Here is a 22,673-nt window from a genome sequence, read left to right on the forward strand (position 1 = left end):
GATGACAGCGAATCAGCAAGGAGCACTTTACAGCAATGATAATCCAATTTCCTTTGGAAACAGTGCACAAACAACGGCTCCAAATGTTGTCAGCAGTAACACAAGTACAACTCCCTTTAACATCAGCCAGCTGCTCACTCCTTCAGTCACTGCACATCAGGAAGCAGAGACATCAGAGGCCCGGCAGTTCGCAGTTTCACCTCAACCTGTAGAACATCCTCCAGTTAGAGCTGAGAGCAGGGGAGCCACTCCTGATATCCGAATGTCCAGCTACAAATCCAGAGCCACGAGCCTCCTCTTCAATCTCAAAGACAACAGGAAAAGAGTAAAAAGCACCTACAGTCCTACCAAATTTAAAGGCCTGGAGACACCGGAGAAAAACAAACAGCCCTTTATACAGGAGCCGAGAGATACTGTGATAGATATGCCGGATTTTACAGATGCAGATGTTCAATATCCTCAGGTAGAGGAATCAAGCTGGACAAATGCTGCCTCACACCAATATGTAAACCCGTATCATGAAACACATCATCCTGAACCTGCAACAGCACATACAGGCCCTTATTCAGAGTACAGTTCAAGTGACTACCAGACAGCTCAGATGCAAGGTGAGATGGTTCATCACTCTGGGTTCACTGGCTTCATACCTGAAAATTACACTACCAATCAGCTGGCTAATGGACAGAATCTCCATGAAGACTTGTCGTCATTTACTCCCTATAAGCAAAGCATGACGGATAATGTCGAAGCTCTGGGAGGAGATACGTACAGGCTTCACCCGTCTTACACAGCTACAGAAATGCCAAAGCTAAATGCAGACAATTATCAAAACAGAGAATTTTTACCAAGTAAGGCGAACACTGAGCAACATTTTAATGAAACTGCAAGATGGGAATTCCCAAACGTGGATAGATATCAGCAGTTCAAAGACAACAATTACGATTACAGTAATGTGTCCTCACAGGATAGGTGGAGACAGACAAACAGCCAAGACACAAAAACTCGCAGTCTAAATGCGGCTCTCTCTCCATGGAAACAAGAGATAACTGCTTTAATGGAAAAAGACCAACATCCACAGGCGTACCAAAGAGCGGCCGTGACGCAGGAGGAGCTACGTTTGCCAAGCGACAGATGCAGAAGAGAAGATCTGCAAATGCCAACAAATGGTGCTGGAGCCTCGTATAAAAAGGACGAATTGGTCAATCCTTACATTTCAAACCAACTTGCACCACCCGCTCCATTTAGTAACGCCACTGAAGAAAATCCAGCATATTATGGACTACAGCCACCTGAGGCATTTGAGGACAAATATGTGCTTCAAAAGCAAAGTAGACACAACAAGGACACTGAAATGAAAGACGATTATACGTCACAGACTTTTAAAAGATATGATCAGGAATACAGATACCAACACAGCCATTATTCCAACAAAGACAAAACTCTCTTCACGCAAGAACCAGGTCAGAGAAAGCAATATACGCCAATTCCAAACGGATATGAAATGCAAAGTCAACAACCAATAGAGGCTAAACCACAGTTTGAAAATAATACGCAGAAAAATAACCCTGACAAGTCGTCTGACCTCACAATGGAAAATCGAGCAAAAGATAGAAAGCCTGATGAGGTCAAGTCTGAACAGGCCGTGGCAGAATGCATAAAAGCACAACACGCCCAAGCAGAGCTGGCAAAGGCACAGCGCTGGGCTCAAGAGCAGCCGCCCGAAGTGGAGTCGGCTAGGTTAAATTTAGCAGGGCAGACTGGTTCAGAGAAAGTCAAAGCAGAAGAGGCCTCAGCACAACTATCAGAGCACGAGATAGTAAACCAGGCCAGAGCAGAACATGTTAAAGAGGACGACCTGAGAGAGGAACAGACACACGCAGAGCAAACCATTGTACAGAGGGTAACATTAGAGCCAAGTACTATCACAGAGGAAGCAGAAGCAAAGCACATAAAAGGGAAGCAGGATGAGCAGGTCATGGTAGAACAAGTTAAAGCAGAGAGGTTTAAAGAAGTAAAAACAGAACTGGCAGAGACTGAGCAGGCGGCACTGACAAGAATAAAGCAATCTAAAACTGAACAGGCCAGAAAAGAAAGGATCAAAGCAGAGCAACTCGAGGAAGAAAAGGTAAAAGCAGAACAAGTTGAAAGAGAGTGGGTGGAGGCAGAACAAATCAGACTCGAAAAGGTTAAAGCAGAACAGGCTGAAGCAGAGCGAAGAAAAGCAGAGCAAGCAGAACTACAGCGAATAAAAGAGCAAGCCAAAGCAGAACAAGAGAAGCCTAAGGTTGTTGAGAAAGAAACAGTTCAAGCAGCTCGTGTAAATGAAGTGAAACCTACAGCAACAAAAAACAAAGAGGATAAAGTTAAAGAGAGAAAGGAGGCAAATTCAGAACAAACCAAAGTTAAACAAACTAGTACAGATCTAAAAATACTGAGTATGCCGGAATGGTCAGCTAAACCTGTACCAAAACTAACTGTCACACAGCACGTCAAAAGTGAGCGAGATAAAGTTGAACAAGTGAAGACAGAGCTGGCTAAAGCTAAAGCAGAATTGGCTAAAATAAAGGAGAAAATGAGAGGAGAGCAAAAACACAAAGTCAGAAATACAGGTCTCACGACAGACGGTGAAATTAAGAGAGATGTTCCTGTTAGGGTAAATACTAATAAAAATGAAGAGAACAAAGATCAGGACCAGGCAACTAAAATGCAACAACCATGTGAAGACTTGGCCGATGCTTGCAGCCAAAGTACAGATCAAGCTAATAGTGGGGTTCATGAGTATACGCGTCTGAGAGAGAAATATGGTTTTATTGATACGACACCATCAATCAGAAATAAACTGTCAGCTACAGGAAATGTTTCTTCAAGCGATGCCAATGAAACACCATCTCTTGATAAATCTGACACAAAGAATGATGACAAATCAAAAGACAAACATAGTCCTACAATCAAGTTGGCAACAGTTACCACAGAACATAAAGAAGAAATCAGCTTAAAATCCAGTGACGTGACAGAAAGTCAGTATATTTACAGTGAGTCATCCAAAGAGTTCAAATTATCCAGTGGTAACTTTATACCCACCAATGTGGAACATAGAGCAAACAGTGGCACTGTTACTGAAAGAGTGAAGGAAGACAGAGTGGAAAAGTTGGAAAAATGTGATCCTCATATACAATCTGATGTTTCACTGAAAAAAGATTCTGATTCTGTGATACCGGTCCCCCCAGAAAGAAAACCCAGGCCCAGTGAGCACAGTGTAGGTCCAGGTAAAGACAAGCATTCTACCCCTCACAGAGGACTGTCCCATAAAGAGAAAGCTCAGACCAAGCAGGAGATTCTGACCTCAAAGATTAAAGCTCATGCTGAAAAAGAGATTTCTGCTATTCGAGATGGATTTATATCCAAATCTTCCACCAAGCAATTAGGAGGCAGTCAGAGTACGAATGTACGACAGAGGCCTCTATCACAGGAAGTTCCTAAAAAGCCTGACAGCACAATATCAACTAATATTGCACCAAAGAACCAGATGGAGCCTTCAGGAATACAGATTGAACAGGTCAAGTCTGTTTCACCTTCCAGCTCTACAAAGATACAGATGAAGTCTGCAGCAACAACCAGTCAGTTAGTAGATCATTCACAGAAGGTTCCCAAAGAACCAACGCACAACAGTGTGCCAAAACCACCAACAGAACCACAACAGACAGGAAGTTATCCCATGAGCACAGGTGATGGTTTGGTTGAACATCAAAAGAAGTCTGTTTCACCTTCCACCTCTGCAAAGATACCGATGAAGTCTGCAGCAAAAACCACTCAGTTAGTAGATCATTCACAGAAGGTTCCCAAAGAACCAACGCATGACAATGTGCCAAAACCAGCAAAAGAACCACAACAGACAGGAAGTTATCCCATGAGCACAGGTGATGGTTTGGTTGAACATCAAAAGAGAGACAATCAATCTGGAATTCAGTCACCAATGCAGAGTAAAGAGCAGGCACCCAAGAACAAGCAAGGGAAACGTGAATCAAATCATGGAGAAAGTTCTGGAAAACAGACAGATGGACTTAAAGACAGTTGTGCTGTGGACACTGACGATGTCAACAAGGACAAAGCTGCTACACATCTGGTCCAAGTCAAAAGTTCCAAACCTACAACGACAGAAGAGGCTGAGAGTAAACATGAGCCAGTTGTTGAGGACTCGGCACCTACACTTAACTTTGCCTTCGGTCAGAGCAAGACCAGTGAGGCTGATGACAGCTTGCAGATCACAGGAATAATGGTAATTGTACGAGAAAGACAGCCACCTGTAAGCAATAGTCAGGTGAATGACAGCACTCAAGAACAACTGAATGCAAAAAAGGAAGAGAGCAGAAATTCAGACAAAGATAAATGTCATCCGAGCTCAGAAAGAAAAGGAAATGAATCTTCAAAGGAAGTTAGCAGCGTAGAGACTAAGGACAGAGTTGTACAGAACACTCATACTACAGTGAAGGATGATCCAACTGAAGTTGGTATGAATATTCATACTGAAAAAGTGCAAGAAGCTTTTACTGAAGAGACAAGTCAGAACAATGTGTCCAAGAATGTCTCTGTGTTAAAGACTGATGTCCGGCAGGAGAGTTCCAACACGGATACAAGACCCCAAAGGGAAACACAACTCCAAGAAGTAGTGGCTGAAAAAGGTTTGCCTTCCACTGTCAGTGTACCTGCTAAAAATAAATCACTGGCTGAAACTCAAACCCTTCCTTACAAACAAGACACACTAGAAGGAGAAGCTAAAGCCAACACAAATAAAACAATAGAAAACCCAACAAAGAGCATAAGTACAGATGAAGTAAAGAGTAGTACTCAAGAGAAAACTCCACACAGAAGGCAAAGCGCACATACCAATGAGAACTTCAGGTCCAACGTGGTGAACGAGGGAATCAACCACACCACCGCTTCAAACAAAGCTGCTGCTGAAACTTTGATTAAACCAGACGTTCAGCCTTCATTGAAAGACGATATCACAACCGTCATCAATCCAACCAAATGCAGGGACACAGATGGCAAGAGCGCCGCCCTACTGGAGGAAAAGAATTCAACACCACCAAAGCCACCCAACAAAACTAGTCCACCCAACACTTTAACTAAGAATGAAAACAGACAGGTAAAAAATAGTCAAGTGGATGATAGTGTGCATATAGACAGCATTGCTATCAGAGTTTTGCCAGTGGCAACTGAGGACAACCTGAGAACGGCAGAAAAACATGTCACAGCAGTCCCTTCAGATGTAGTTGAAGCTAATCGACATCAACAACTTGCGTCATCAGTGGTTGAAGGAAAATTACACACTCTAAACAACGAAGACAGAACCAAAGACCTTCCTGAAACAAGCAGTCAGAATTTAGAAGTACAAAGGGTGTTGTCCAGTGTGAGAAAATTGTCTGATTCACTGAAAAACAGCAGTCAGCCGGAGAGCATAAACGCAACCAGTCAAAATATTCAAGCTGAAAATGGAAATCCTGAAAGATTAAATATAAGTATGAATTCAGTGGTGGAATCAAAAGTACAACAAACAGAGGAAGACTACTTTCAAGTGCACGGGCTCTCTGAAACAAATCATAAATCACACAGTAGAGCAAATGTGGGAGAAACGTCAGATGCTGTTTCGGGAAGGGAACTTCCAGGATTACGTTCCAACAAGGGAGTTTTTAGCAAAGAATCAAACAATGCAGGAACTAATGAAGTCCTTGTGTTGGATCAAAGTAAAACAGTGAATTCAAGGTCAGTAAGCGTTCAAGAAGAAAACTTGAAAAGGAAAGAGGAGGATAACCTGGCCTCAAAACAGACTGATGGTCCCACAGAGAGACAAGGCACAAAAAATGAGAAGCCAGAGGCAGGTCAGGGTATTCATGTCAGAAAACAGCACTTAGAGAACAAGTCCAGTTTGTCATCAAAAGAAAGACATAGCCCAAGAAATTCTAACCCAACAAGGGAGAGTACCGTTAAAGAAAAACCTGACGTTAAACCAACACCAAAACCTAGGGCATCCACGATACCTGAGATATCAGCACTCGCAGATTATGCCAGGTTAAAAGTCATTGTTTCAGAAGACCGGGAAAACACAATTCAGGAATTCCCACCTAATAAAAAGGAAGGATTCTTTCCACTCATACAATCTCGACATAGCAGACGCCCAGTGTTCACTGCTGACCCTCAAGAACTTTCCGTGAAAGAGAAAACTTTGCCAAATAAAACAGAGGCCGGCTCCAAAGTGAACACAGAACCCAAACCCTTGGCATTTCCCATTAGAGAGAAGGAACACCAAAGGACAGGGATGTTTAAACTAGGTGACAAAGAAAGACCAGAGAGAACGCTTCTAGATGCAAAAGCCAGTGAAGGTGTTTCAGACTCTCAGGTAAAACATGCACAACATATCAAAGAAAGAAACAAGTCACCAACTCATCTAAAGAACGAGGGAATAGAAGAACAAGTAAATAATACCCAAAGAGCTCGTCAAGTAGACCAGAGTGTTCATCAGTCGAACAATACTCCCTTGCAACCACCAACTTCATCTTCTGCACTCAATAGGCCTAGAAATACTTCTCTTTCACAACAAGTAAAGCCACACGATAACACCAATCCAAATGAAAGACGTAAAGAATCTGCTTCAACAGCTGAAAGAATACCATATTTGGATAATAACTTCCATCGAAAAGCCACTTCGGGGCAAGTTAACAACATAGAGGAAAACGCAACAACTTTGAGGAAAGTTGAGAAAATCGAAAAAGTCCTTGCTGGGGCGGAGAGGTCAGAAAAACTGAGACAAGAAAGACTTGCAACTGGACATGAAGACAGCAAAGCAAAACCACAAAACAGAGCAAAACTGCTGGGGGAAGAACACACTAGGACAGAAGAGAAGAAAAGAACAGAAGATTCGAAAATAAAACACATCATTGAGGAGAGCAGAGCTTCTCTGGCTGAAGAGGAGAGAAGAGCCGCTCAGAGAGAAGAGGAGAGGAGAGCAAGAGAGCGGGAGGCCATAGCTCAGAAAATCAAGGAGAGGCGGGAAAAACAGAGAGAAGCAGAGAAAAAAGCAGAGAAAGAAAGACAAGATAAAGAGAGAGCTGCTCGAAAAGAGGAGGAGATGAGAGCAAAGCAAAGAGAAGAACAAAAGAGAGTGAAAGAAATTGAGGAGAAGAGGAAATTAAGAGAGGCAGAAGAGCGAATAAAAGAGAATGAGGAGGGGAGGAGGGCAAAACAGCAAAAGGAGGAAAGAGCAGAACAAGAAGAGCAGCTGAGGAGAGCTGCACAGGAGGAAGAGCAGAGGAGAGCAGCAGAAAAGGAGCGACAGAGACAAGCTGCACAGGAGGAGAAGCAGAGGAGAGCTGCACTAGAAGAGCAGCAGAGGAGAGCTGCTCAAGAGAAGGAGCTAAGGAGAGCTGCACAAGAGGACAAGCAGAGGAGAGCTGCAAAAGAGGAGCAGCAGAGGATACTGGAACAAGAGGAGCAGCAGAGGAAAGCTGTACAAGAGGAGCAGCAGAGGAGAGCTGTACAAGAGGAGCAGCAGAGTGCTGCACAAGAGGAAAAGCAGAGGAGAGCTGCACAAGAGGAGCAGCAGAGGAAAGCTGCACAAGAGGAGCAGCAGAGGATAGCTGCACAAGAGGAACAGAAGAGGAGAGCTGCACAAGAGGAGCAGCAGCGGAGAGCTGCACAAGAGGAACAGAAGAGGAGAGCTGCCTTGATTGAGGAGCAAAGGCGGGCTAAACAGATTGAGGAGATGATACTCTCTGATATTGAGGAGGAAAAGAAGAGAAATTGGAGAGAGCAGGAGAAAGCTGCACAAATTTCAGAGAAGGAAAGAATCAAGGAGCAAAGGAAAGTGGAGCAGCATATTGAAGAGCAGAGGGGAGGAAGGCAGAAAAAAGAGGCCAGAGCCCTTGAGGAGCGCCAAGCAGCACTCAAAGAGGAGAAGAGAGCGGCACAAGAACGGATACTAGCTCAAAAAGAGGAAAGAGAAAGTGACAAAGTGGCACAGAGGATGGAAGCTCTCCAGTACTATGCCATCACCTCAACAGACAATGAGCGGAAACCAAGAGAAAGACAACTAGGCTCGCCTTTACCTCCCCAACAAAGAAACAATCCATCAGGGCTGGAATCAACTGAGGACTCAGGATCCCACACTAGGTCTTATAGGCCACATGCCCCTGCATCTCCAGCTCCATCTCTTCCCCGCTCCAACACCTCCTCTCCTGCTTTGGGAGCCAAGCCCTTAATGTTCAGGGTGAAGGATAACACCTTCAGAGGTTCCTCTTTCACCAAGTCAGTAAAACCACGCTTCCATAAGAACTTTGGAGAGGATTTCCGAGTGGGTTCCCCCATGGAGAGGGGGTCAGAGAGAGGAGAGGAGGAGCAAGAAACAATGAGACGGAGTGCTGGAACTCCTGTCCATCCTGACACTGGGTTAAACAGACTTGCTGCGATCAAAGAATTCTCGACTTTCCAACCAGCATCTTCAACACTGGATTACTCAGCCCCTCTCACACAACACAGGCCTTACTCCAGGAGGAGCCTCGCTCTGGATGAAGATGACTCCCGCTCCATCATCAGCAACATGTCAGAGGATGTAGAGAGTTTTGCCACCAGTGCAGCAGACCTGTCAGAGCTACGAGGCCTGTACTACGACGAGAGGCCAGAATCAGCATGTAGCTTCAGCAGCGATGTGTCCCGTTCTTTGGGGAAGCCTCCAGTTGTTCCTCCAAAGAGTGAGAAAGCCTTGCGCAGGGCGAAACGGTTGACTTCTCGTAGAATTAACAAGGAGTTGACCAAAGCTGGAGCCGACATCCCTGCTGGAGTTGAGAGACCTCTTCAAGATATCTCCAGCAATCGTCCCTCCTCCTCCACTGAGGTATGCTCCTCAAACCGCCATGCTGTGGCTTCCCCTCATTTTTCCCCACCTGTCTCCCTTGCTCATGCTCGCACATTGGGGTCAAGCTTGCCTTCTTTCCACACAGAGCACCATTCTTCTCATAGCTCCTTTCATGCTTCCCCTCATGCCACTGGTCCTATCTCCCTCCCAGTTGCCTCCCCTCATGCTACTGCCCCCATTTCCCTTCCTGTTGTCTCGACTCACGCTACTGGCCCTGCTTCCCTCTCTGTTGCTCCTAAGACAGTTGCTCATGTTCCCTCTTCTCCCACTCTCCATCATGCCAACCATCCAGCTCCAGTGACACAGTACCATGTAGAGTCAAGCTATCCCCAGTCCTACCCACTGACCCAGCGTAAGGTGCTGCAAGACCTCGGATCCGGTCAGTATTTCGTAGTGGACGTGCCGGTTCAAGTAAAAACAAAGACTTTCTTTGACCCAGAGACGGGAAAGTATGTCCAGCTGAATGTGCGCGAGTCTGCACAGAGCGCCACCCGACCCCAGCCAAAGCCACAGCAAACATACCTACAGCCTCAGCTTGAAAGCCAAATGCAGGTTAAGCCACAGCAACAGCCCCTCTCCCAGGCCTCTCCATCTGGCAAGCCTGTTGTGCTGTATGAAGGCTACCCTTATCCCCAAGGCTACCAACCTGCAAAAAACAACTCCGCTCCCCACCATGGGTCATCAGCCCCTGTGACACCCCACCAGAATGAACAGCCTGTTAGAGAGACCCAAAGCTACGGATATCCAGCCCCTGAAAGTGGACAGAACTCTGAAGGGCATCGCTACAGCCCGGAGAAGACTCCGTACATGGACACGGTTAATGATTCAGGCAAAACATATAACACAGTTTACAACACACACGGCCCATATGAGTCGTTCCCAGAGTGCGACACAAACAGCCAGCTTGCAGGAAGCTCAGTTTGTGAAAATGATAACTCAGCCCACTCACGATGTCAGCCCCGAGAAATAATAACCATAAGTGAACTAGAGGACTTTATGGAGGTGTCTGACTGGTGAGAACAAAGACTGGTACACTTACTGTGCCTCAAAAAAAAGGCTGATAATGTAAAGAGGACAAGTAGTGAGATAGAGTATTTGACAAAATGAAAATACCAAAAAAGCACAGTATGAATGGATTATTATCTGCAGTATTTTAAGTTGTTTGGTTTGTAGATTAAAAAGTGCCTGCTGTTCAATTGCTGCTGTTGATTTTTGAGCTATTTATTGTGTTACAGAGAAGTCACCATTCCATTTGACTTTTGAATGTGCTTAGCTAATATTTTTTCTTGTGTATACAGTATGATGTTTCCCGTTGCCTTCTAAACCTAGATGTCTGTTATCAGAAATGAACAGTAAATACTGTTTCGTAAAAAATATTACTATGAAGACTGACAGGCCTGCTTTAGTCTTCATTATTTTACTCTTGTTGGAAAAATTCTACTTTTGGCATTTTGTGATGCATGAAATACTGTTAAACCCACAGTACCAATCAAAGATCTACAGATAGTGGAAAGCATAGTTTGTGTATTGAACCACTGGGTCAAAGTGAAAACATGGTGATGGGATTATTGCTGTTTTTAAGTTTGTTTCTGTGTTGCTGTGAAGCAGAGTAGTGTGGCATCGACTTATTCAGGCAGTGAAAACACAAATCATGACACCTAATAATTTCTCAGCACAATGACTTTTGTCTTTCAATAATCACCTTGTAAAAGTTATAAATAAACAAAAAGGAAATATGAAACATTGCTGCTACAAGTTGATTTCATTTCTCTATGAAAGGCTGTAATAACAATAAAACGTTAACGCCGCTGGCATCCTGTTCTGACTTTTGAGATGTACCCTGGGTCTGACTGACTATAAAAGAAGTCTTTTAATGAGTGCATAAGACAATTACAAAGTGTTACTGTGAGAGCCAAATAACAATTTACTGAGCGTGTTCATAAACACAATATTGAGAAATTAACATTTGTTTATGGAATTTGTGCGCATGTCTCATTTTATTCCTGTATGAGTCAATCAAATGCTAAAATCTTTGCCCACTGTGCCTATGGGATCAAAGGATGGAAATAACACAGGGGGGAAATGACTTTTCTTCAATTTGCCTTGATTCACAAACTCAGATTAAATTTACACAGCTGAGTGAGAATGCCTGCATTTTCTCCAAAGGTTAATGAAGTATTAAAGTATTCATCAAGTATTGTTGATCCCCTGAGAAGCAGTAACCTGCTTTGACCACTGTAGGGCAGAGGAGAGCGATTCCTCCACTGGAGCAAAGACTTGAACTTGGGACTTATGTAAAGGAAAGCTTGAGGGGGAACCCCAAGTAGAATGTAGATAAGAGGACTTGTTTCTCCACAGTCAGAACAATCATTTTTGCACTTTAACACATGCCTATTAAAACACAACAAACTACAACACAATTACCATCTTTTCAAAACAAAAGAATTTGTCATGGTAAGAAAAATACACCTTATCAACCCAGCCAGTGCATTTTGCTCTCTCTCCATACTTTTCAAGAGAATCCTACATACGACCTGAAGGGTTAAACCTGTTGTGTAATTCCATTTGGCTTTGGCAGAGCTCAAAGCGCCAGCAGAAGCCCTGCCTCAGCAGTTTAGCCTGCCCAATAAAGCAGCAGGCTTCATACCACTGGGACAGTCTGACAACCACAGCCAGAGACAAGCCTATGCCACTCTGTCCAGCAGCCAGACAGGGAGAGGTCCCTGCACACACACACGTACATCAACATAAGTGCATGAACATATGCATGCAAATAAAAAAAACAGAGCTCACACACATGAACATTTGCTCTTTGTTAACTCTATCTGGAGATGCAAGATGAGGATTGCGCCTCGACTTTGAGAGTTATTTGGGTGATGGAAATGCATGTTCAGCGCTTTATTGTGTATGCTTCTGAAAATGACACAGTGCGACATGCACACACAAACCACAAGACTTGACCATCGCTCTAGAGTTCTGGGGTTTTGGGCCCAGTCCAACACTCCTCATAGGAACACAGGAAATGACATTTCCTACGTTTTGCAGGACACACAGACCAAGAGAGAGAGAGGGGGGAGAGACAGTGAGAGAGAGAGAGAGTGCTGGGAGAGTGAGTGGGAGTTTCTAAGTGGGAACAGAGCATTTACTGTTTCATATTACACAGAAAAGAGAAGAAAGAGGAGAGGAGTTAATGGTGGGTAAGGGCTCTGCTGGGTTTAGGAGTTAGGCGCTGTTTTCAATGTAGCTGCTTGTGTAAGTGCTGTGCAGTTGTCTGGGTTTATGGATTCGCTGACTGTGGAAAATGTACTTCTCTATAGTGGTCCTTGTCCTGACTAAGGCTCTGGTCACAGGTAAGTTTACCTTGTTTACAGCAATATAAACCAGTAAGAAGTAAGGCAAGCAGGCAAAAAGAAAGACGAGTAGAAGTAGTTAGTTGAGCTATTGTGTAACATACAACGCTGTGAATACCTAAAGTTTGAGTTTGTTACGAAACTTTGGCATGAAAGTATGTTAATAAGATGAAAAACATCTTTAGAACAATCAAAAGTTACAAGTGCATCCGTCAGTATTACATTTTAGGTGATACTGACAAATTGTTGAAAATTAAAGCACTTGTAGAGTTTAAAAAGTTTGTTCTCTGTGATCAGTGGAAACCTCAGCATAATTTGCATTCTAAAAAGTTCCATAAAGTGGGCACAAAGTCATGTCCCCTGCCCTGTAATCTTACTGCTGTGTTAAGTTCTGTGTTTGGTTTGAGTTTCTGTTAGTGCTTTTGTTGTCACATTAAATAGTGAAGAAGGACAGACCCTGAGGGAGATTCCCCAACACAGCAAAACAACAACAAAAAAAACAAGTCGAGTCCAGATGGTCCCTGTTATCTTGTCGTGTTTCTCTTTGCCTGCCTGTTTTAGGTCGTACCGTTGTGAAGATGAATGTTTCCCACCTGTGGATTTTCTTTTTCCTTTGTGATCACTCATATTGTGTCCAGACTTCATGTCTCTTCGAGGCCAATCTGACCCAGCTGGCAGAAGAATAAAACACAGGGCAGTAAAAAAAAACGCAAACTGTGTGTTCGTTTTCTCAGTCTTAGTCCTCTGACACAGTCTAGCCATTAAAGCCTGAATTCCCATCCAGTGATGGAATGACATGCATAAGCAGAAACAGTGATAGTGTGAGCTCAAACTCCATAAATCCAAGCAGCCACTGTGGGTGTGCAAATAAACCTACTTTGTCTAAATGCAGCAATTATGTTTAATTGGCAGGAAATCAAACATCTTGAAAAAATGAACTCTTTTCCATGTGAGTCACATTACCATCTCTAGTTAATTACTAATTTGAATAGCAGGGAGGGGTCACACAAGCTAACAGATAATAGTGCTACGTCAGCCATAAAGCCGTACATGCATAACACTCTAGCAAAAGATATTGCCAATACATAATTCACCATATTCACATGGCAGCCATTTTTCTCTGAAGTCATTCTCAGGGTGGGAAGCTCTGTTATAATGTAACTCTGCTGTGTTCCAGGTTCCAAGTCGTATTAATGTAGCATATCTGAAAATAGTCACTAAAACAGCAACTAAACAGACATTTAATGTTAAAATTTGGAGTGACATTAGGCCATATTTCAAAGTTAAATAACTAAAGTTAATAAATATTTGATAACGTGTTAGCTACCATTAGACAACCCATAACATTAGCATTCAACCAACTCCTAGCTAGCAAGTAAATTCCTAGCTTACATGACAATTTAGAATCAATGCCTTTCCTGTTGTAGCATGTAACACTATCAAGCGGTTATATTAGCTTTGAGCCTCTTCCTAGATTACAGTACTGTTAGCTAGTAAGCTGCTGAATGCTAATGTTAGCCATTGTGTGACTGTAGCTAACAGGTTATTAAATATGTAGTTGTAACTTGAAATATGGCCAATTTCCATCCAGATTTTTACTCTACGTTGTCTTTTTAGTTGCTGATTGTTTGTCAGAAGAGAGAGAGTTACAACCTGGAAAACAGCTTGGGACATTATAATCGCATTTGCGCTTCCCACCCTGAGCAGGACATCAGAGGAAAATGGCCTCTGTGTGGACAAAAACAAACACATAGTGAAAACAGAAACACACATTCATTAGAGTGTGTTTGCAACAGCTGTACTTACCACCTGTACTGTTTGTGTCCTTTGCCAACAGAGGTATGTCACGCCCTGAATGTGACCGTGACCCCCGGGCCTGTTGTGATGGTACCAGAGAAAGACAACTTGACGCTCTCTTGCCTGGTATCTCAGAGGAAGAGGAGCAACAGCATCCTCATCCTCCGCTGGTTCTTCTCTCCTCTTGCTGCTCCCACTCTCCCGCCTCCACCTCCCCCATCTCCGTCCCCTTCTCCACCTGCACCGGGGCCCTCCCAGGTTCTCATTGTGAAGCTGGGCGTAAAGAAGATGAAGCTGTATGGGAACTACACCCGACGTTTCCCCCAGCCAAAGTTTCGTCTGTCTGAGGAAGTGGAGGGAGAAGTGTACCGGTTACGGATTGTCAATGTGACGGGGGCGGACCAGGGTTTCTACAGCTGTAAAGTCCAGGAGATTCACAAACACAGAAACACGTGGAGAGCTTCATCCAATGGCACCAGCACCACACAACTGACAGGTAACTAAAGGTGTACTTTAACACACTCTACTTTTAATGTCACATTTCTTTTTGGAAGGACCTGGACCCCATTATAGCGGACAATGGAAAGAATTTATAATTAAGACTTTTTAAAGAGTGCTTTACAAATTCAGCAAAATAAAACAGACAAGTCATAAAATCCGCATTTTTTAAAAAGTAAATAGATATCAATACTTATAAAACAAAAACAGGATATAAAATACTATAAACATACACAACTCTGTCACCTCAAGTTTTCAGCCAAGCATGTAAAACCAACAAAAGACCTCTGAACAAGGACATCAAATTACATACTGGCTGGTACGCTGCTAAGAGGTCAGAGATATAGCAGGGGGAAAGGCCAAGAAGATCCTTAAAGTCTATTCTAAAACATACTGGGGGCCAGTGTTAAGAGGCTAAAACAAAAGTAAAGTGATCACATCTTTAAGTTCTGGTTAGAAGCCGGCCAGTTGAGCTCTATACAGTCTGGAGTCAGTGAACGTTCACTTCAGGCCACTGCTTTCTAATGTTTCTTAAAGAGCAGCTCCAGTCATGTTTTCAGACATATAAAATGCTCTGCTTGAAATAATAAATTGTGTCTGATATGTTTTTTCTGCAAAATACATTTAATTAGCTTGTAAAAATCCTCCCAAGGCATCTCCTCCTCCTCCCTCACTAAAAATTCCTAAATCTGCATAGACCGCGCCCACTATGCAAATGTCCAACCGGCCCCTCCGTCACAAAAACAAACCAAGTCTCTGCCATCGTTTAGTGGCAACTTGTTGAAACTTAGCTAGCTTGAAATTTAATAATTAGTCGCAAAAATTCCGATGACGGTTACAGCTGGCTCGCACTTCGCCAAAGTGGTTGCCATAGGTTACACATAATGAAATGCATAGCGTCACCCCGTCCATTAACGGGATTGGCTCCTTAGGTTTGTGACATCTCAAACCTGCCAATCCGAAAACGTGTTGTTCAGCCTGTCCTTGGTACACTGCAGTTTAACAGCAGACAGGCCCAGCCGTGGACATGACTGCTGATGTTGTCCTTGATTTGTCTTGTAGCACATGAAAAACACCACATGGAGATGTTTACAAGGATGAAAACTTTAAGGAGTGTTTAAGACCCTTTTCAGCAAGCATCCTCCCTGTCCGAATGTGCTTGAACAGGATGTTAAAGCCATACTACATTTGCATGAGGCAAAATTCAATCAGGTGATTAAACAGTATAAGAAAAACAGCAAGAACATTTGCAGTATTGGTCAAGTTGCATTAAATCCTTAGCCTTTTGCCAGATCAAATCCAACTGAATTCATTTACATGGATTTTACGGTCACTTAGTTGAGTCATGCGAGCATAGAAAAACTAATCTATCAAGCAAAACTGTAAAACTGTGTATAAATCATCTGGCCTTTGAAAAGAAATGAAAAGGACTCATGTTTTCCATGGAATATTCTTTCCAAGGAATTTCCTTATAGCCGCACAAGTTCAGCTGAGACATGCTGTCCATGTTATCTGTTTATGGAAATTACCAAATAAAGGAGGAGCTGCAGCTTTTTTTAAGGACAAAGGGCAAAAAGAAACGTGTAGCAAAGTCTGTCTGCGCATTTTACTGTCAGTTGTGCCTATATGTGTCTGAGTGTGACCCCAATCCTCTGGCATTTCCATCTCAAAACAATGAGCTCACACAGCCAAACTGCACTCAACAATATCACTCTCTGTGTGTGAGGAGTAAAAAGGTAGAGTGTTGCTGAGCAGGCTACGTTCAAAAACTCTGAAACACATGACGTCAGCATTCTGGGTTTACTTTAATGCACGCCTCAGGAGAAAATGAACTGCACAATTCAGATGCTTTGGAGCTTATAGAGTCTGTGTCCATATTTAACAACAATAACAACAACTTTTTATGTATGTAAAACACATAGAGTAATAAATACATCATAGAACAGTACAATAATAAATCTGATTTAATTGGATTTAAAGGCGAGGAGGCCCTCTGTCGCTGTGGGGTCAACTGGATAAAGGCGCTTCAGCATGGGTTTAAGATGTTGCTTTACTGGAATATAGGAGTGTCTACACCTGATACAAATGCAAAGTTTGCAGTTCGCTAGTTTTATTTCTGAAAAGTGCAGAGTTTTGAGTCAGACAGAGCCATTGGACAACGCCCTGACCTATATTCAGGGCAATGTCCCGCTAAGGCAGCCACGCAACCTCAGGCATCTCCGACATGCATTGACCACAGAACCAGTAACTGACATTATAATGGTAAACAAAGAGAAAACTTAGCTGTAACTGTAATCCAGGGAACTCCTCAGTGTGCAGATTTGGTTCTGCAGATCTCAGACCAAAGGCTACACCCCACTGAGATAATTGTACTACTTGTATTCAAACGACTTTGCCCATACGGGAGAACGTTTGTCCTTTCTCACGTCTCTCACGTTACTAAGAGATGTTGCTTTTTTTAAACTGTTAAAATGAGGAGACAGTCTGCACGGTTAAATCAAATCTTATACAACTCCCCTCCATAGCTTCAGGTTTCTGAAACAGCCAGTGTGAGCTGCTGGTTTCTTTGCGTCGTGTCATCACAGCTGGACTGCAGATGAATGTAAATCTGTACCTGATGTTTTTCATGGAATCTGTGCAGTCTATTTTTCCAGCTCTGTACGCTACAGCTTGTGTAGAAACATCTGTAGAGAGTGTGTACCATAACAGTAAACCTGTTAACCTGGGGCTGTGTTCACTGATCAGATTTGAGGTTTAGCATGTGGTTAACCACAGTGTAAAGGTTGCATATGTGGTTTACTTGCATTAACTGTTAACTGCTCACATTGTTAAGAGATGCCTGTTAAATGAAGCCTCTCACCTTGACAGATGAGTGAAACTGCTGCGATTTGTCAACCTTACAAGTGTGTTTCTTTACCACAAAATCAAGCCTGATTACAGCCAAACAGTGTGACTGCCATACATTTTAATACAACACAATTTTGGCTGTTAAAAATGTGCGTAGCATTAAATTAGCACCATTTAAGATCTTTTTTGCTTTGCCCTGTTTTTAGTCTTGTTTCTTGGACAGAATACATTTTTCTGAAAACATGAAATTGAAAAAAAAAAATCAATTTGACAGGCAACTGTATCTTTAAAAACATAGACTTGTATTATGTTGTATAGTGTGTTTTCCTGTCTTTACTGTTGGTTAAACTGTGAACCGTTTGAACTTATTCTTCGGTTCCTGCCGAACATTAATTATCATGTTATTCAGACTGAACGGACGAGACCACATTGAACAATTTTGCATGCAGTTCAGTGGTCTGGAAACAGGCTAGAAGTCAATTAGAGCTAACATCTTATCATTTCTTATTAATATGTCTATCAACCTGTGTTTAAAAGACATATTAAAAACTCATTACATGGAGCAGAGACTAAGTAATTTATGTACATAGCCTTTGTTCACTCTCCTCAACCTCTTGCTAAATACCCCTGACCTCGACATAACCCATCATTCACTGCCACACACCGTCACCAACAACGACTTCCTTATTCGTTGTCTTTTCACACTAAGATATGCACAAAGGAAATTGCAGCATTAAACAATTGTGAAGCAGCCAAAGGAGCCAGAAGGAAGTAAGGGGAAGCCCCAAACACTGTCCAAGAACAGCACTACAGCCGGGCCTGTGTGTGTGTTGGGTGTATTTGTGTGGTGGGCTGATGCCGCAAAAGTAACTCCCTACACGACAGCAGTTTTGATATTTCTGGAAACCACTGAGGCTGACTGCTGTATTGGGTCAGTGCCCTCAGACAACAGCAATTTACAAAGATAAGTCTGAACACAGTTTTTCCAGCCTCGATGTGCTGTTTTTGCTAACTTTTTTATTGTTTTTCCAGTGCACTTAACCTTTGAGAATGCGACCAGTGAAGGACTCTGGCGTTTGTTTGCAGGTACTGTTTTCATCACTAACTCTACTTCTGTTTCACTTCACTACATACAAGTCTTACTTTGACAACGCCACTGTTCTGATTCCATTTTTTCTCTCTGTTTTGCAGACGTGTATTTGTGTGCTGTGCTTATTTGCTCACTAGGCCTGTTGTCCATCTTCCTGTTCACTCTGGTTCTCACGTGCCAGTACTTTTACAGACAACACAGGCTCAAAGGTAAAACCAGCCTTTTCCCCCTCAACATTCCTGTTCAAAACCATAACTGGACATTTTTGCTGAAGTAAAGTCAAACTCATTTTTTCCTGCACTTTTCTCCACAGCCAGTTACCTTCTGGTCAAGTGTCCAGAAAGCAGGTACAGTTTATCAAAAGTAATGCTAAAATGTATTGATTCATTTAGCAGTCAACTGCCAGCAATGTTCATAATGAAATCATTTAAGTCATTGCCAACGATCTTGTAGCTCTGGCTTGGGAAATTGTAGGACGTTGCTGCTTTTGTCTTTATATCACTGTCAGCTCAATATCTCTGTTTTTGAATTGATGGGAGTAAATAACAAGCTTTTTGACAATGTCAGCGTGGGCTCTGAGAATTTTTTAAAGCCCCTTTTTTTTTTACTGCTCTGAAGCATGTTATTACACTTGCAAAAAATAATGATTTACTTTAAACAAAATTAATTCATACTTTTAAAACTCTCCTCTGTCCATGCAGCTCAGGAGAGACTGTAACCAGCTTCAGCAGCTCCTCCAGTTCCTCCCCAAGAACCCACAGGAAAGACTTGAGACAGAAAACTGACAGAAGAGCAACAGTAACACCGCCGAAACTACCCGACGAGCCACCGCCACACATACCAGCTAAAGGTAGGGCACGATGTAACCTCGTAGAGATATTAAACAGTTGGCCAGTGGTTTTTAACATTTTAAAATTAAGTCTATTTGGGACTCCTACCCACAGATAATGGCCAGTATCAACTGCTAACGTTTATTGAATCAGATGTTACTGTAAGTGATACATAACCTTTGCTAGCTAGCAGCTGCCTGCCAGCTGTAGATAAAGTTTGTCCAAGTTACTCCGCACAGGACAAAAGTAGCTTACTTTTAGCTAATGGCGCTAACTTACATTATCGTACAGGTCAGTCAGATAGTCCTCTTCTTCGTCTTCCTCCTTACCCTCCAATCGAAGCAACAAATGATCTCCGCCACGTTAGTGTCCTTATTGCTGGAATTAGCAGTCTGTCATCATCCACTCGTCCTCATTTCTCATCGACTCCAAAAAATACAACGGCACATAATCAGCTTTAACACACCAGAACACACAAACTAATAATATGTCACCGAATCGATTTAACACTTGTATTTACTCCTAGCCTCTACAAACTGTTAAAAGTAACGTCTGTTTGTTATTCCACATGATACAAACCGACCAATCAAATCGCAGAACAAACGGTCATCGGTCAACAGTTAAAGGTCAACGGTAATCATCACTCGCGTCACTGGAACGTCATTACGTAAATAAAAAATATAATTATAGTTACTTTTTTTAACATAAATATATAAGACAGATTATGTCTCTATATGTACATATTACCATTTTCTATGACTTATTATTATATGTAAATATTTTCATCACAACAGAACTGTAGTGAGAGGGAGCAGAGGTTGGGCTTATTTTCAGGGGGTGGCCTTAAGATCCCGCTAGCACCCCCTCTTTCCTGCCGCCATCAGTGGTTATGAATTAACTGTAACCAAAAAAACCTAAAACCAAAACTTTTCCTCATTTGATAGTTTAATTTTAATATGCCTTGGGAGCTTAAAGTGTCTTGTGTTTTCACAAAATAAAATATATTTGACAATTCTGGAAAAAAAAACAAAAAAAACAAACAAACAAAAAACACATAGGCCTAATTGTGAGTCCTCTTACCAGAACATTAGGTGGAAAATATGTCGTACTCAGTGAATTCTTATCTTTTGGTCAAAGGTGGACAAAGTTTCAATTCCCAGTCTCTTTCTTTCAGTGTGGGGTTTCCTCTCAAATTGCAAACACACTGGAGGTATTAGAGTTTCAGGGGCCTCCAGCCCCAAAAAGGAATTACTTAGTAAATGAAAGTATCCAGCGAGTACAAAAGCCGAAAATTATATCTGTAGCAAAAACAACATACTTTCAGAGAGATTAGCATAAACTTTGTACTCTGTGCTTTGTTTTTGTTTTTTTGGAAAGTCAGGAAATGCTGCTGAAAATGAAAAAATAAGGCCATTTAAGCTGTTGTTTTCTGACATTAAAAGTTGTGTGTTTTTTAGTGCCTGTTGCTGCAAAGAGGCCACAGAAGCCCAGAAGGTTAAAGAAGAGTTCTGCCACTGTAAGTCTCCTCTTTTTCACCAATCATACATGCACAAGTCTTGCTATATGACCACTTCTTCCATAAAACCATCTATTAAACATGCATTTATTAAATCAGTAAAAATGTATTTGTTAAAGGAAAGAAAGGATGCTTTTTTTCTTACACAGAGGTGTTATTGAGACACATGCAAGAGGGAATTTGTCTCACGACTGCATGATTGTCTACAGGAGTTTATTGCCGTCTCTTCATTCAGTTATGAGCTTGATAATTCTATTTAGTTTTATTGCTTCTCAAACACAATTATTTATTTAGAGTGCTTCATTGGTTTTATATCTACAATAAAAATGTCAAACAAGTACATACAGAGGAAAACTACTCAAACTAAGGCTCATCAGTATTTCTACCAAAGCTGTTCTGGTGATTTTGTAGTGAAATGCAGTTCCAGAGCCTTTATTTTGCACAAACATAATGATTGGATTAGTGCAAATTAGGAGGATCTGAGGATGTTGGATAGGACTCCTATTGTACAAAATGTTTTTCGAGTAAACTGAGGGTTCCAAGAGGTCTGACAAACCCTGTAAACACATACTTTGTGCAGCTGAAAAGCACTGAGGGGATGTTTACTGTGGAGAGTGGAAGGATAATACTGTTTGCAATATAGGTTTAAAAGCAAACAAGATGGATACACTCACACCATACATCTTTAAAGTATATATTTCCTCATATGTGGTCAACATTCCTTCACTTTTCTCTCACTCTCTCCCTCCTGCAGCCTCGAGTAATACAGGATGATAGTCTGACATATGCAGAGCTGGAGCTGGTCAGAGCGAGGCCAGAGCCCCCAGCCTCCTCCAGTCCTGACCCCGCACCCTCCAGCCCGGACACTGTGTACGCTCAGATCCTCTTCCAGGAGAGGCAGCTGTAAACACAGCAGCTCTGGACACATGTATGTCAGGGAACTTTATATTTAGAAGACAGACTCAGCCCTCCAACGCAAACTGAGCGGCATTCACAGGAATATATTTATGAACTATCAGTATGGTATTTAGCATTTGTTTTTTGGCTGTAAATATGCTATGACTGTTGGTAAATGAGGGTTTTGTGTTTCCTCGGCGCGGTTCCATCCCAGCACAGCAGTTTTTTGGGTCTTATAATTCTGTTGTTTTGTTTGTTGGCATCGCCGGCCTGTGAGCCAGATGTTTATAAGAATGCTCTTAATGTTAACTATTCTGTATAAACTCAGGAGACTGTGTGCGAAGGAAAGGTTGTCCAGGCTCTCTTACTGCAGTGTCATAAGGCATTGTAACACTTTTCAACTGCATTTATAATTACAATACTAATACAACATTAATAAATATATGCCTGGGCCTCACATTTAAGAGAATAGTGTTTGATGTGTGTAAATACTGTCTTTAATTATCTCTTTAAAGTGGATTGAAGTGCACAGGTTGTAGACCATTAACATCACATCATCCCCGGCCTACTGAGAAACAATCCACTGATTTACAAATTAGACAGAATGTGAGATTTCAAGTGTAGCTTATAGCTAAGAATTAGGCAAGAAGATAAGTACTAATCTCACCTCCGACAGGTAAAGATAAGTCAACTACCAGCTACCAGTTAGCTTAGCTTAGCATAAGGAGTGGAAGCAGGGGGAAACTGTTAGCCTGGCTTTTTCCCAAAGGTTACAAAATCCGCCAAACAAGGACTCTTAAGTTCTCGAATTAAATAGTTAATATGTTGTTTAATTTGTACGAAAAACAAAGTGTAAGAACAACAAATTGGTGTTGGAGTAATTCTTCACTTCTTCACTTCAAGTCTTGTTGTTGCCACAATGTTGTGAGGAAAATAGCAG

The 22,673-nt window shown here is 42.2% G+C and overlaps 2 protein-coding genes across 4 annotated transcripts; both read left to right on the forward strand.

The window, feature by feature from the left end:
• On the forward strand, nt 1-10,830 carry cunh10orf71 (chromosome unknown C10orf71 homolog). Of its 2 annotated transcripts, XM_069658646.1 has the most exons (2): nt 1-8,887; nt 9,201-9,272. In XM_069658646.1, exons 1-2 carry the CDS (start codon nt 2-4, stop codon nt 9,207-9,209), a joined length of 8,895 nt encoding a protein of 2,964 aa, XP_069514747.1. In that variant the 5' UTR covers nt 1; the 3' UTR covers nt 9,210-9,272. The 2 variants fall into 2 exon arrangements, with proteins under 2 accessions (XP_069514747.1, XP_069514746.1); XM_069658645.1 differs by having other exon boundaries at nt 1-10,830.
• Nucleotides 10,831-12,047: 1,217 nt separating this feature from the next.
• vstm4a (V-set and transmembrane domain containing 4a) lies at nt 12,048-22,207 on the forward strand. 2 transcript variants are annotated; one of them, XM_069658885.1, is made up of 9 exons: nt 12,078-12,101; nt 12,226-12,258; nt 14,096-14,551; nt 18,433-18,486; nt 18,592-18,699; nt 18,804-18,837; nt 19,192-19,340; nt 20,778-20,836; nt 21,591-22,207. In XM_069658885.1, exons 3-9 carry the CDS (start codon nt 14,143-14,145, stop codon nt 21,741-21,743), a joined length of 966 nt encoding a protein of 321 aa, XP_069514986.1. In that variant the 5' UTR covers nt 12,078-12,101; nt 12,226-12,258; nt 14,096-14,142; the 3' UTR covers nt 21,744-22,207. The 2 variants fall into 2 exon arrangements, with proteins under 2 accessions (XP_069514985.1, XP_069514986.1); XM_069658884.1 differs by having other exon boundaries at nt 12,048-12,258.
• The last annotated feature ends 466 nt before the right edge of the window (nt 22,208-22,673 follow it).

Source organism: Semicossyphus pulcher, unplaced genomic scaffold, assembly GCF_022749685.1.
Source record: "Semicossyphus pulcher isolate SPU_LCO1_2020_fin unplaced genomic scaffold, fSemPul1.0.p SCAF_12, whole genome shotgun sequence".
NCBI classification, from domain to species: domain Eukaryota; kingdom Metazoa; phylum Chordata; class Actinopteri; order Labriformes; family Labridae; genus Semicossyphus; species Semicossyphus pulcher.